The sequence below is a fragment of the Microcaecilia unicolor genome, chromosome 2, assembly GCF_901765095.1.
Source record: "Microcaecilia unicolor chromosome 2, aMicUni1.1, whole genome shotgun sequence".
In the NCBI taxonomy this organism is placed as follows: domain Eukaryota; kingdom Metazoa; phylum Chordata; class Amphibia; order Gymnophiona; family Siphonopidae; genus Microcaecilia; species Microcaecilia unicolor.
In genome coordinates this window covers 548,588,246-548,604,217 of record NC_044032.1, presented here as the reverse complement: position 1 = coordinate 548,604,217, position 15,972 = coordinate 548,588,246, and the positions used below count along the sequence as shown (strand labels likewise).

At 45.2% G+C, this 15,972-nt stretch overlaps 1 protein-coding gene across 1 annotated transcript in view; it reads left to right on the top strand.

Annotated features, from left to right (window-relative positions):
* Window positions 1–15,972, top strand: part of GABRA4 (gamma-aminobutyric acid type A receptor alpha4 subunit) — a 237,984-nt gene that overhangs the window by 122,333 nt on the left and 99,679 nt on the right. Inside the window, exon 7 of the mRNA XM_030191346.1 lies at window positions 2,786–2,938. Within this exon, the coding sequence (XP_030047206.1) occupies window positions 2,786–2,938 (153 nt within the window). The remainder of the gene's footprint in view (window positions 1–2,785; window positions 2,939–15,972) is intronic.

Genomic DNA, 15,972 nt, shown 5'->3' with positions numbered 1-15,972 from the left:
GCTATGCTCATATTAGCCCTCTCCTCAAGTCACTTCATTGGTTCCCTATCCATTTCCGCATACAGTTCAAACTCCTCTTATTGACTTACAAGTGCACACACTCTTCAGCTCCTCAGTACCTCTCCACTCTTATCTCTCCCTACACTCCTCCCCAGGAGCTACATTCACTGGGTTAATCAATCTTATCTGCACCCTTCTCCTCCACTGCTAACTCCAGACTCTGTTCCTTTTATCTTGCTGCACCATATGCCTGGAATAGTCTTCCTGAGATGGTACATCAAGCTCCATCTCTGGTCATCTTGAAATCTAGGCTAAAAGCCCACTTTTTTGATGCTGCTTTTAACTCCTAACCCTTATTTACTTGTTCAGTACCCATGTTTTATCATTCCCACCTTAGTAATTTCCTTATCCTTTATTTGTCCTGTTTGTCTGTCTTAATTGGATTGTAAGCTCTGTCAAGCAGGGGCCGTCTCTTCATGTCCAGTGTACAGCACTGTGAATGTCTAGTAGCGCTATACAAATGATAAGTAGTAGTAGTAGTTGTATATTCTGCCCCGTTTCCACACTTTAACACAGTTTTTATTCAACATGTGAATTAGCACATGTTGTTGTGCCACTTTAATGACTGCTACCCTGCTCATGTGGTAGCAACACACACTAATTCATATGTGGAGGGGCATAATTGAACGAAAACGCCTATCTCCATGGGCGTTTATCTCCAAGAACGGGTCCGTGAAGGGGCGGACCGAACCGTATTTTGGGAAAAAATAGACGCCCATGTTTTATTCAACAATGTGTGAGCTGGGCGTTTTTGTTTTTCAGCGATAACGGAAAATGAAAGCGCCCAGCTCAAAAACGAATAAATCCAAGGCATTTGTTCGTGGGAGGGGCCAGGATTCGTAGTGCACTGGTCCCCCTCACATGCCAGGACACCAACCGGGCACCCTAGGGGGCACTTTTACAAAAACAAACAAAAAGGTAAAAGAGCTCCGAGGTGCATAGCACCCTTCCCTTGTGTGTTGAGCCCCCCAAATCCCCCTCAAAACCCACTGCCCACAAGTCTACACCATTACTATAGCCCTAAGGGGTGAAGGGGGGCACCTACATGTGGGTACAGTGGGTTTGGGGGGGTTGGACGACTAATAAGCATTAAGCAGCACAATTGTAACAGGTAGGGGGGATGGGCCTGGGTCCACCTGCCTGAAGTCCACTGCACCCCCTAACAACTCCTCCAGTGACCTGCATACTGCTGTCAGGGAGCTGGGTATGACATTTGAGGGTGAAAATAAAAAGTTGAGAAACTTCATTTTTTGTGGTGGGAGGGGGTTAGTGACCACTGGGGGAGTCAGGGGAGGTCATCCCCGATTCCCTCCAGTGGTCATATGGTCATTTAGGGCACTTTTTGGGGCCTTATTCGTGAAAAAACAGGGTCCAGGAAAAGTGTCCTAAATTCTAGCTAAAAACGCATACTTTTTTCCCATTATCTGTGAAATGCGCCCATCTCTGTTCGGCAGATAACCACGCCCCAATTCCGCCTTCGCCACACCTCTGACACGCCCCCATCAACTTTGTCTGCATCCGCGACGGATTGCAGTTGAAAACGTCCAAAAATCGGCTTTCGATTATACCGCTTTATTCGTTTTTGTGAGATAAACGTCCATCTCCCGATTTAGGTCGGAACTTGGGCGTTTTTCTCATTCGATTATAAGCAGGATAGTGCACCCAGAGATCTGTAATTTTAGCACAGAATCTATATCAACGAGCACAACTTGGTTGACTTAACAAGCTAATGAGTGCTGATAACAACATTTAACAAGAAATAATGAGCACTCACATCTCGTTAAGCGTATTCTGTAATGACATGCGCCATCAAGAAGGGGCATTAATATAGGTTGGGAAATGGTTGTTTCGTGGGCATTCTGAAATTTACACATGTAGTTATAGAATATGGTCCAGTGTGCATAAATCTACATGCTGGAATTTACGCCAGCTTTTCATTGGTGTAAATGAATGCGCATAGATTTAGGGGCTGAGATATCAACTAAGCATAATCTATAATTGGCACCTAAATCTAGGAGCTGATTACAGAATATGCTTAGTCAGCACTAATTTCAACACCAATTTTTTTAGGCGCCTTATATAGAATCTCCTCCTAACTGCTTAACACACTTTAGTAAAAGTGCCCCGAGTCAGTCTTTTGTTGTTCTCTTTGATTATCTAACAGCCCAAGTAGATGAACATACACATTACATTCTTATTCCAACATCCAGTCTTCCAACAGCTACTGAAACTATTGAAGCTGCTCCCCAAACATATGACCTTCTAGGTACCTGTCATCTTCCTGGAGGGTAGGAGTCCACCACCAAATTGTCAGAATTAACTCGCTTGGAGCTATAACGATGTTACGCTGTGCTACTTTATCTGCCCTTGGATATCACCATTTTATCTTTCTGCAGAGTACTTGACTTCCAGTCTGTTAGTGTCTGCCATTGGTTTTTGGGGAGATATAGCCTTCTGGCACTGAGCTATGCCATGGCCACTATGTCAGCCAATGTGTCCATTCAACCAAGTTAAATAGGCAACTATGGAGCATGCTACTTTTCATATAGAGATACCACACTTTTAATTTTGTGCTTCATGGGAAATTTGAAGAAACATAATTATAATTTTGCTAAGCACTGAAGATCAATTATTTGTTTCACATTCAAATTAAAAACTGCAAACATACAAAGTTGAATGCACTGAATTATGTTTTGAGATTTTTGTTTCTCTTTATTTTTTTTAGGTGAATACATTGTTATGACAGTTTATTTCCACCTCAGGCGAAAGATGGGTTATTTTGTAATTCAGACTTATATCCCTTGTATCATGACAGTAATACTCTCACAAGTGTCATTTTGGATAAACAAGGAATCCGTTCCAGCCCGGACTGTATTTGGTAATTCTATTTTACTGCTTACTAATTGTTCTATTGTTATATTAGTATAGTGTCTGCAAACTGAAATTTATACAAGGTGATTCTACAAATTGGCATCTCAGTCTTGGTGCTCTAATGCTGGTGCCAGGATTCTGGTTATAGAATAGTAGTTTAAGTCAGCATTGGTGCATCCATTGTAGGCACACCATCTTACGCCATGTCAGTAAGTGGATACATCTAGATTCACCAAGTGAGCCATTCAATTTATACCATTTTATAGACCAGACTTCTCCAACCTGTGGCTTGCAGGCCAAAATCCAGCCTGGAAAACTCAGTCTCTTGGCCCGCAGAAGCTCCAATTGAAGTCCACTCATAAGATCCATTTCTGTGCCGCACCTGGTCTAACTGGGAGCTTGAGCTGTGCGGCATCGGAAGTTGAGGCTGTTCCTGTGGTATCAAAGTCAAATGAAACTTAATACCATGAGATCAACTTTGACTTCCAGTGCCGCATGGCTCAAACCTCATGGTGTCATGGAACCTGGGATGGTGAGCCCTTGGAGTCCTCTGGGGAGGCGCAGAGCAGAGGCAAACCAAGCACTGATACAAACAAGATACCAGACATGGTAAATACACAGAGCACACTCAAGATAAGGTGAAACCAGAGCCTGGCTAAAGTGAAAACCAGGAACGGAACTTACAAAAGCGGAACCAGGAACAAAGGAAGGACACTCATAAGCCTGCAAGGCCGAACTGGAACCCATACGTAACAGAGTCCAAGCTTACGGGCCACAAGGGCGAATTGGAACCCACTCATACTAGAGGGAATGGAAAAGAAACAGAACGGATCTCTTGAGCAAGTACTACTCAAGCAGTGCACACACACTGCACTAAACAAGCCACAAACAAGGGGTCAAAAGACACTACACACAGACACAAACAAACTGAAGGGGAAAAGACAACCCCACTTAGACTCGCATGGTAGAAACCACAAGTAAAAGATAAGAAAACCAGACAGGGAGGCAGCACAGGTTGTGCTTTGAACCACATTTATAAACGACTAGTCCTAACCAAGTCAGACATCATACAGAGAGGTAGCTCAGGGCTGAGCTAGTAGTCCCAGCTAAACAGAAGAGCTGTCCACTCATGCCACACAGAAAGGCAATCAAGGCTGAGCTAGTAGTCACAGCTAAACAGAAGAACCACCCACTCAAACACAAACAGAACCAAACCAAACCAAACAGAGAGGATGATCAGGACTGTGCTAAAACCACAGCTATAAATGAATAGTCCTAACCAGACAAACAGAAACCACACAGAGAGGTAGCTCAGGGCTGTGCTAGTAGTCCCGCTAAACGGAAGAGCTGTCCACTCGTACCACACAGAGAAGCAGCTCAAGGCTGAGCTAGTAGTCACAGCTAACAGAACCACCCACTCAGACAGAGAGGATGCTCAAGGCTGAGCTAGTAGACACAGCTAAACGGAAGAACAGCCCACTTGTGCCACACAGAGAGACCGCTCAAGGCTGTGCTAGGAGTCACAGCTAAACAAAAGAGCAACCCACTCAAACACAAAGAGAAGCAAAACAGAGAGGACACTTAGGGCTGAGCTACTAGATACAGCTAAATGAAAGAACAGCCCATTCATGCCACACAGAGAGACCGCTCAAGTCTGCGCTAGTAGTCACACCTAAATGAAAGAGCAACTCACTCAAACACAAACAGAAACTCACGAGAGTACTCAACAGAATCACACAGGAATAACTCAAGACAAGGCCACACGGCCATAGTAAAGGAACACTCATGGCTGTGCCACACAGCACTCAAAGAAAAAAGGAAGTCATTCATAGGAACACTCTGAGCTGTACCATACAGTACTCAGGGAAAAGAGAAGTCACTCAAAAGAATACTCAAGGATGTGCCACTAGGCACTCAAGAATAAAGGGAAGCCACTCATAAGAATACACAAGGCTGTCAGAACTGTCAGGAATGGTGAGCCCTTGGACCACTACCAATAACTGGCAGCAGCAGGAGAACCACCCAAACACCAGAGACAAGGCAGAATTCTGACAGAAACAGCTAGACTTCACATGCACTTGCCCGCCATTCCCCAGGAGTTGAGCCACTGGGTGCAGGCAGCTGGTAGAACTTACCAGACAGGGCAGGGACTGGATACCAACTAGGCTGAACAGGGACTGAGGGTCAGAGGGGAAAGGAATATACATGGACAGCAAGGCAGGCGAGCAGGAACCAGGACCAACCGCAGACAGCAGACAAGCTGGGTCTTAGGCAGGCAACAGACAGTAGAATAAACCAGCAGACAAGCCAGGTCTTAGGCAGGCAGCAGACAGTAGAATAAACCAGGAGACAAGCAGGGTTCAAAGCTGAAAACCGGAAATAACTCAGAAGCACTGCAACAAACTCTCAGTGAATGAAACTCCTCTGAGGACCCTCTGTTGCAAGGCAAAGCAGAAAGTTTCCAGGTGGTTAATAAAGGCGAACATACAAGGGGTTCCCAGGTAAGGGTGCTGCTAAGTTCCAAAAATCCCCAAGACAAACTGGACGGCTGGAAGATCCGGACCGGACTGGAATATCTTCTGGAACATGTAAAACAGCAACTAGTCAGTCCACAGCAGCCACCATGTGGCGAGATGAATGAGAGCATGAACATAGGCTAAATCGTAACAGCCACACAGTACTCAAGGATAAAGGGAAGCCACTTATAGGAATACACAAGGCTGTGCCACAAGTCCAAATAACAGACCTAGAGACAAAGGAAAAAGCAAGCAAACAGGGAAAGCTGTCTTTACATAGACAAATCAGATAAAGAACAATGCTCACAAGAATCAGGAGACAGACACAATAGACAGAGTAAAGCAGCTAAATGGAAGGGCTGCTTCTAATACATAAGGCATAAAGAAACAGGGCTTACTCTGCAGTCAACAGTTTAAAGCAAACAAAGGGAAAAACAAACAATGTTCTTACCAGACTCAACCAGCACACAACTGGGTAGGGAAAGGAAAGGTAGGCAGAGACAGAGCTGACAGAGCACACACAGCTGCATGGAAGCAAAGTAATCAAGGAAAGCAGCTGGGCTGGCAACAACTGGCTCTCTGAACAGTGAAAGGTAACAAGGGAAACCACACAAGGAAACAGAACAAGCTTATGCTGGAAAGCCTAAATAACAAGGAAGTAATCCATTCAGGTTGAAACCAGAACCACACACACAGAAAAACAGAACAGGGCTTTGCTCGGAAGCAAAGCTAACAGGGAAGTAATCCATACAGGTTTAAACCAGAACCACACACACACAGGGAAACAGAAGAGGGCTTTGCTTGAGAGCAAACCTAACAGGAAAGTAATCCATACAGATTCAAACCAAAACCACACACACAGGGCTCAAGGCTGTGCCCAGAGGCACAGCTTAACAAGAAGACCAGTTCCCTCAGAATCAAACAACAGTACAACAGCAGGGGGTACATATGAGAAACAGAGAAAGAAAGAATGGGTGACGGCAGGGGGGTACATATAAGAGAGAGAGAGTGAGAATGGGTAACAGTAGGGAGGTACATATGAGAGAGAATGGGTGACAGCAGGGGGTACATATGAGAGAGAGAGGGAGAGAGAGAATGGGTGACAGCGGGGGGCACATATGAGAACAGAGAGAATAGGTGATGGCAGGGGGGTACATATGAGAGACAGAGAGAGAATGGGTGACAGCAGGAAGGTACATATGAGAGAGAGAGAGGGAGAGAATGCTATAAAGAGAGTTCCACACAAAACTGTCTTTTTTAGAATTTACGCTTAGTGCGCATCATCCTAGCACCTAACTTTGGGCACCATCTACTGACACCATCTACTGAATCTACCTTATGGCACTTAGGCGCTACCCTCAGTGTTTCTCGTGCTGGTCATGGAATACCCCCTTGCAAGTCAGTTTTCAGAATATTCATCAGAATTGCATGAAATTGATTTGCATACACTGCCTCCATTATATGCAAATCTCTTTCATGCACATTGATTTGTGGATATCCTGAAAGCCTGACTGGCAAGGGAGGTACTCCAGGACCAACATGGGAAATAATGAGCTACTTTATAGAATAGTGCCTGGTGCACATAGATACCTAACTATCAATTAATGGCACCTTTGACGTGTATAAGTGGCACCTACCTGTAGGTGCAAGCATATAGAATTGCTCTGATTTTGCTTATATACAAATTATAATGAGACAAGAATACAAACTCAACTTAAAAATGCATTTTTGTCATTGTGTATAGAAAGTGTCTGCTGTTAGATATTGGATGTATATTTTATGTGCATAGTACCAAAAATACTATATGTTTTCATTATCCCCTGCATTCATTATGAGCTCAGGGCATTAGGTCACTGTTTATTAAACACTAAACTGCACCATAAGAGGGGCAAAGGGGAAAAATGAATACACCAAGGGAGTGGAAAGGGCAGTGCAGCACCAAAATGAAAAGAGAACATTGAGAGGGGTAAAATGGATTAAACATTGACAGGAAGAGTCAGGGCATAGACAGAGGGGTAAATCTGCAACAACATTGAGGGGGCCCTTTTACTAGGCGCGGGAGGGCTAATGCACAGGTAGCGCAAGCCAATCGTCACTACTGCCAGGCTAACGTTTGCGCCCAGAGGTAATTATGAGTTTGGCATGCGCCAAATCCTGCGGTAGAAAATAATTTTCTATTTTTCTACAGTGGGAACGTCCTGGCAGTAATCAACAGTTGGTGTGCGCTGCTCGGTTAACGCACAGGTAGCCTGTGATCCCTTACTGCTAGGTCAATGGGTGGCGGTAAGGGCTCAGGTTGTAAATAGGCACGTTCTAGGTTCAATTTCAGCGCACGTCCATTTCCCGGCCCATTAAAAAAAAGCCCATTCTCCCAGCTGTGGTGAAAAAATGGCTCAGCACCCACCCAAAACACGTGCCCACACTACTGCAGGACACGTTTTACTGTGGTTTAGTAAAAGAACACCTGAAAATCTGAAGGCAGCAGGAGTGGATTAAAGCGTTCAAGAACATAAGAATTTCAATACTGGGTCAGACAACAGTCCATCTAGCCTGCTTCCTACAGTGGCCAATCCAGGTCACAAGTATCTGTCAAAATCCACCCAAAATAGTAAGATGCCATGATACCTACCTTCAGGGATAGAAGTCTACCTTAAAAGCCATTATTGATTTTATCTTCAAAATTTGTCCAAATCTTTTTTAATCCCAGTTGCATGTTAGTTTACCCTCAAGTTACAAACTTATTGCATCCATTCCATTTCTATGTAATATCTGGAGTTACATAAAATCCTTCATGACTCAATCACGTGTTCAGAGCATTTCAATACTGAAATTTATTAGTAAGAAAACTGAAATCCTCTTATGCAGTTTGATTATCATCTGCATTTGATTTAGGTGGAGAAATTACAAATTAAGTTCCTAATTTGTTTGAAAATTTTCTGAAGGGGAGAATCCAGAGGGTTTAAGACTCCTAGGGGTTACCAAACTCATGGGTTGTCAAATGTGGAGTGCCTTATGGTCCTCCACTCTCCCCAATCTTTTTCATATTGGGGAGAGATGTTTAACCAATAAGGGTGTGAGAGTGTTATACATGCAGATGCTATTACGTTATTGGCTCCCATTGGCAAAATATGATAACATTATAGAGATCCCTGGATTCTATATATGGTGCGCTTCTAAATGTGTATACCATTTAATTGGCTAACGATCCATTAATGAGCAATAATTGGATGCTAACAACCAACTATTGATGTTAATTGGCATCAGGATTAGCACATGCATCTGGCTGACTGCATCCTGTAATGTTTGGTGCCTAAATCTCATAGCATGCAGTCCAAAATGGGGGGTGGCCATGGGAGGGCACTGGAGTGTCAGGGGACATTCCAAAAAGTTGGGTGTTACAGAATAATGGGCCTCCATGCCCAACTTCGGTGCTGGGATTACACCAGTTATAAGTCTGGCGCCCAGAGTTGGTCATGGAAACTAGTTTTAAGCACTACAATAGCACTTAGCCACCAATCTTTTCAGGTGCCCATTTTTGAGAATCATTATAGAATACCCCCCAGAGATTTTTTGATGAAGTGAAAAGTTGGGTTAAGTCCCTATGTTAAAACGGAACAAGGAGAAGACTAAATTTTTGTGTTAAGTTCAACTCCAGGTTCATTATGTCAAGTTTAAATATCTATTCTATTCTATTCCAGCATTTTTAACCTTCTTATATCAAAATGAAATCAAAGTGGGTTACAAAATCAACTACAATAGAACACTTACTAAACAGACTCAAAATATTTACTGAAAAATAAGTCTCTAAAGCTTTCCAGAATTGCAAGTAATAAGATGTGCTCCAAATCTGAAATGGAATTAAGTTCCAGATTTTACTTGATTGTTAATTAAAGGAAATAAAAGAATGCATTTAATGTGAACACATTTAGCCGTTGAAAAACCTAATCTTAATAAAGATGCAAAATGAGAGGCAGATTGGGCAGTGGGGAAAGTCAATCACTGAGCATGGGCAGGAGGACAACATCCACTGATAATTTTAAACATTAGGCACGTTACCTTAAACTCGTGCTTCAACTGGTAACCCAGTGCAGATCTCTAAGCAAGGGGGTTACATGATCAAATGTCTAACTTCTATATATTAATTTTGCCACTCTATTTTGCTAAAGTTGTAACCTATTATACAGTTTTCGGTGCATATCTACATAGACGGAAAACATAAGAACATAAGCGTAGCCATATTGGGACAGACCGAAGGTCCATCAAGCCCAGTATCCTGTTTCCAACAGTGGCCAATCCAAGTTGCAAGTGCCTGGCAAGATCCCCAAACAGTACAATACATTTTATGCTACTTATCCTAGAAATAAGCAGTGGACTTTTCTAAGTCCATCTTAATAATGGCTTATGGAATTTATCACATTCTCTGGCAATGAATTCCAGAATTTAATTACACGTTGAGTAAAGAAATATGTTCTTTTATTTGTTTTAAATGTACTACTTTATAGCTTCATTGCGTGCCCCCTAGTCCCAGTATTTTTGGAAAGAGTAAACAAGTGATTCATGTCTACCCATTCCACTCCACTCATTATTTTATATACCTCTATCATATTTCCCTCAGCCATCTTTTCTTCAAGCTGAAGAGCCCTAGTTACTTTAGTCTTTCTTCAATGGGAAGTTGTCCCATCCCCTTTATCATTTTTGTCACCCTTTTCTGTACCTTTTCTAATTCCACTATATATTTTTTGAGATGTGGTGACCAGAATTGCACACAGTATTCAAGGGGCAGTCGCAGCATAGAATGATACAAAGGCATTATAACATCCTCATTTTTGCTTTCTGTTCCTTTCCTAATAATATCTAACTTTCTATTTGCTTTCCATTATGTTCTATCCCACTATTCCAGGACACGTGGGTAGTTATGTCCATCAACCAGCAGGGGGAGATAGAAAATCCAGAACTGAGCACTACTACCTAGCCATGTGCTAGCCGCCCAGTTCCTAAGTATCTTCTATCTCCAGCAGGTGGATGGACCTACTTCATTTCTCTCTGTGTTCCAGTTGGTTTCTCCTGGTCCGGTTGGTGACTGGTTCCCAGTTGAGTCACACCTGAGGAAATTTAGACATACCTGGTGGTGCTGGGTCCCTGTCTTGCACCCGCCTGCAGGCTTTCTTCCCTTTATTTCCCCCCCCCCCCGAGTCTCTCTTGTAGTGTTCTGTGCAGCAACCAACAAAAAAAAAAAAAAAAAAAAAAGAGAGAGAGAGCCACGTTTCTTCTGGCCATATCAGAACGGCTCTAATCCAGCGGTGTCGGTTCTGGCTGGGGAGGTGAGGAGGTTGGAGAGTTCGGGGGGTGCACACCCTGTTTCAGGATCCAGATGGTGAGTTGGGGATCTGTTAGCAGGCGTAGTATCGGTCGTGCGGTTCCCCGCGGTGCGCCTTTTTTTCTATTAAACACTAGCGCCAAAAGTAAAAAAAAAAAAGAAGAAGAAGAGGGAGCAAGTTAGCAGGCTTGCAGTGCGCTCTTGTGAGTCGGGCCTCTGACCGGGTATTTTTGGCGCGGTGACATGTTGGTCCCCGCTGAGGTGGTGAAGCGCTGCTCCTCCTGTGGGGGTAGACGTTCCTCCTCGGGCCGCTGCACGGTGTTCAGACTGGTGTCCCCGAATGGAGGAGGAGATCCTGGTGGCCTTTCTTTGGAGATAACGGGCCTGTATCAGCGCTCTGGGTCCCTGGGGGGATCTCTTGGCGACTCTTCTCTGGCGGAGGCAGGAACTTCGCCATTTTGTTCTCTGCAGTCAGGGAACGTGCTTTGCCGCTGGCAGAGAAAGGGGCAGTCGCAGCAGGGGGTCTTACCTGATCAGGGTATGCCTTTTTCCCCTGAATTTGTCTTGTTAATGCACCAGCATTTTTATTGAAGGCGGGGGGGGGGGGGGGGGAACTGCTCTGCCTACTCCAGGGGTCCTGGGGGTGCGGAGTCGGACAGCCCCTCCTCCTCCTCCCAAGAGACTTTGGCCTATCCTGTTGGACGACCCTTTGGAGGGTTGTTCACCTGTTTCTCTGGGATCAGACATGGTGTCCACTTCATCGGGGGGCCCTTCAGTCCTGGAGCCTTTAGAGGATGGGGAGCTCCTCTCGGGAGACGGGGATGAACCTCGGGTGCTCCGGCTTTTTCAAAAAGATGAATTGGGTGCGTTAATTTCAGAGTCCTTATCGGCTCTGTCCATATCTTAACCTGGTGGGGGGGGGGGGGATTCTTCAGGTTCCCAGCAGTCTGGTCCCATGCGGGGGCTTAGGGGTCCCTCTAAGGCATTCCCGATGCATCCAGATATTCAGGATTTAATCTCTGCAGAGTGGAATACCCCCAAGGCGGGTCTGCGAGTGAGGAGAGCCATGGCCCCTCTTTACCCTTTGGTTCCAGAGGAAAGGGAGAAGTTGGGCTTTCCTAAGGTGGATTCTTTGGTGACAGCGGTCACCAAGAAGACGACCTTGCCTGTAGAAGGCGGGGTGGCCTTAAAGGATCTTCAGGATAGGAAATTGGAGCAGGCCCTGAAACAGGCCTTTGAGGTGGCTGCCTTGGGCTTGCAGGCTGCGATTTGCAGTTCCTTTGTGGCCCGTGCCTTTCTGCAATGGCATCAAAGGTCGGGGGCCAGGAGTGGCTCGCGGGCAGCTAGGATGGAGGCAGGTCTCGCTTATCTAGCGGACGCCGTGTATGATATGCTTAGGGCTTCGGTCAAGGGTATGTCGTTGGCAGTCTCCGCAAGGCAACAGTTGTGGCTCCAGGCGTGGTCTGCGGATGCAGCGTCCAAAGCCCGGTTGGTCAAGCTGCCCTTTCGGGGGAAGTTACTGTTTGGCGAGGACTTGAGTAATCTGGTGAAAGAGCTCGGAGAGTCTTTCACCAGACCCACCCAGGCTCACCCGTAGCTACGCCCCTGCTTTGGGCGGTGCGGCTAGCCCTGAAGTCATTTCTCTCATTCCTGAAGGGGACAGTGGTCCGAGTCTTCTCCGACAATGCAATGACTGTAGCTTATATCAACAGGTAGTGGGGACCCGCAGCAGCCGTCTGGCCAGGGAATCCGGCCTCTTGATGGTCTGGGCGGAGCGGCACCTACCCTACCTCTCAGTCGCTCAAATTGCCGGGGTTCTCAACATAGAAGCTGACTTTCTCATTCATCATGTTTTGGATCCCGGTGAATGGGAGCTGTCTGCTGCGGCGTTCCAACTAGTACTGCAGCGTTGGGGCCTTCTACTACTACTACTATTTAGCATTTCTATAGCGCTACAAGGCTTACGCAGCGCTGCACAAACATAGAAGAAAGACAGTCCCTGCTTAAAGAGCTTACATGAACCTGATGGCCATGAAGGACAATGCCAAGGTTCCACAGTTCCTCAGTTGTCACAGCGAGCAGGATTTGTTAGGTCTGGATGCCAAACTTCAACCGTGGCCGGTAGAGGGAGTACCGTATGTCTTTTCTCCTTGGCTGGTGTTGGGCCATTTGCTAAGAAGAGTAGCGATTCATCGCAGCAGAGTGATTTTGGTGGCTCCAGATTGGCCCAGGTGTCCTTGGTATGCTGACCTCATCAGTCTTCTGGACTGCCAGCCACTGCGGCTTCCTCAGGAGAGGGGTCTTCTCCGGCAGGGACCATTAGCCACGGAAGATCCCTCCCACTTTGGTGCAGTTGGGGGTGCACAAGGTCTTAGCGCTGGGGTCCTTGAAGGTCCAGTTGGCGGCCTTGGCCTGCTTCCGAGGACACTTGTGCAATTCTTTGCTGGCGGCTCACACAGATGTGGTCTGTTTTCTGAAAGGAGTGGATCGTCTATGACCGCCCTTCCGGGCTCCCTGTCTTGACTGGGATCTCAATCTGGTACTTGGAGCACTTCAGCATCCTCCCTTTGTGCCTCTTCGTCAAGCTTCCCTGCAGGATCTTACTCTGAAGGCAGTATTTTTGGTGGCTATCGCTTCAGCCCATCGCGTTTCTGAGCTCCAGGCGCTCTCTTGCACGGACCCCTTTCTCCGTTTTTTGGAGGGAGGGTGTCTCTACGAACAGTGCCGTCTTTTCTGCCCAAGGTGGTCTAGGAATTTCATCTTAGTCGGTAGAGCTGCCTTTCTTTCATCGGCAGGACGTGGGGAGCCAGTATGCGTCCTTGTGGCTTCTGGATGTTTGAAGAGTTCTTATCTGGTATCTGGAGGCGACTAACAAGTTTTGTCGCTCGGTTGATTGTTTGTTTTGTTGGGTAAACAGAAGTTGGGCCTAATGGCCTCCAAAGCGTCCATTGCCTGCTGGTTGAGGGAGGCGGTGTCGTCCACCTACCTCCTGGCATGGAAGACTTCGCCTTTGAGTTTGAAGGCCCACTCGACTAGGCGTGTGGCGACAACATGGGCAGAGACGTCTTTGTCTTCTCTGGTAGACATTTGCAGGGCTGCGACGTAGTCATCGTTGCATTCTTTCAGCAAGCATTATAGGGTGGATGTTGCTGCGCGGTCAGATGCGTCCTTTGGGGCGGTGATCTTAAGAGCAGCAGGGGCCGATGTCCAACCCTTGCAGGGATTGCTTTTGAACATCCCACTTGTCGTGGATTAGTGGGATAGAACGTAATGGAAGGAGAATTTAGGTCTTACCTGATAATTTTCTTTCCATTAGTTCTTCACACTATTCCAGTGGCCCTCCCGGTGTTTTCGGGATATTTTGCTTCTGACTGCCCTGCTCACTGTTCTGGATCCTGTCGTTGGTTTGGGTTTTTTTTTTTTTTTGCCTTGTTTGTTGGTTGGTTGCTGTTCATGCATTTAGGTTGGTTTTCTACTACTACTACTTACCATTTCTAGAGCGCTACTAGGGTTACGCAGCGCTGTACAGTTTAACAAAGAAGGACAGTCCCTGCTCGAAGGAGCTTACAATCTAAAGGACAAAATGTCAAGTTGGGGCAGTCAAGATTTCCTGAATAGAGGTGTAGTGGTTAGGTGCCGAAGGCGACATTGAAGAGGTGGGCTTTGAGCAAGGATTTCTGCTGGCTTATGTACAATACTGAGGAATTGGGTGGCTAGGCAGTAGTGCTCAGTTCTGGATTTTCTATCTCCACCTGCTGGTCGATGGACATAACTACCCACTTGTCCTGGAATAGTGTGAAGAACTAATGGAAAGAAAATTATCAGGTAAGATCTAATTTCTCCTTCTTAACCGCCGCTGCACACTGAGCAGAGGGTTTCAACGTATCATTAATGATACCTAGATCCTTTTCCTGGTCATTGACTTCTAATGTGGAACCTTGCATCACATAGCTATAGTTCAGGTACCTCTTTCCCACATGCATCACTTTGCACTTGCTCACATTAAATGTCATTTGGATGCCCAGTCTCCCAGGCTCATAAGGTCTTCTTGCATGTTTTCACAATCCTCTTGCAATAATCTATTTGAGATAGAATTCTTGCTTGAACTAACAGATGAAAATATTCTGGAAATAAAAAGGGATCTGATCCCGCTTAACTAATGCAATTTGAAAAAAGAATTTCTTGCTCAAATTATTTAACTGACACTCCATTGTCAATTGAGAACCCATTATAAATCCTAAGATTCGAAAGCCTTATAATTAATTTGTTCACCAGACCTTAGAGTAATAAACTTGGAAATATCTCGCAAAGAGTTCTTGAAATATAACAGCTTGGTTTAAATAGTATTAAGTTTCAATAAATTATCAGTGGAGTAGATTTTCCTTTGGAATCTGCATTAAGAATTATAGGGGCCTTTTTACTAAAGGGTTGCTATGCAGCAATCTGGAACTACTGCTGGCATTATGCCTGCACCAGCGGTAGTTCCACCCCCAGCATGCGGCATTTCCAACATTAGCAGAAATATTTGAAAAATATTTCTGCAGGGGTTTATCTGGTGGTAATTGGGCAGCACCATGTACTGCCCAGTTACCGTCAGGTTAACGCGGGAGCTCTTACTGCCATCTTAATAGATGGTGGTAAGTGCTTCCTTCAAAATGGCCACACAACCATTTCTTTTTGGGGGGCGTTATACTCACTGTGGTAAAAGGGGCCCTGGTGTGCAGCAGAAATGGCCATCTCCGCTAGCACAGGGCCCCTTTTACCACAGCTTAATAAAATGGTCCCATATTGTATTGTTTGATCTAGATCGCACAGGTTAATTTATTGTCCAAGAAAGTGATTAAGAGAGTGAGACAATTATTTGGGATTCATAAATTCTTTGAGTTCAGTCATTTTAATATCATTGTTCAGGCTTTCATATGCTGACTGAACAGAGAGAGAATGTGGAAGAGATTACAAAACCCTTCAGAAAACAGCAGTACATCTTTTATGTGATTTCTGAAAATTTGATAGGGTTACCCTCTTATTACCAAAATTACATTGGCTTCCATTAGAAACAAGAGTCACTTTTGTTCTTTGATTCATAAAATCTTCTATGGACATAGTCTCTTTTGATTCCCAGATTAAAAGTTTATGGAGACGCGCTTTCTTTTGTCTAAACAGCTCTACTCAGGTCCTAGTTCTCTGAGCCATACTTTGCACTAATAG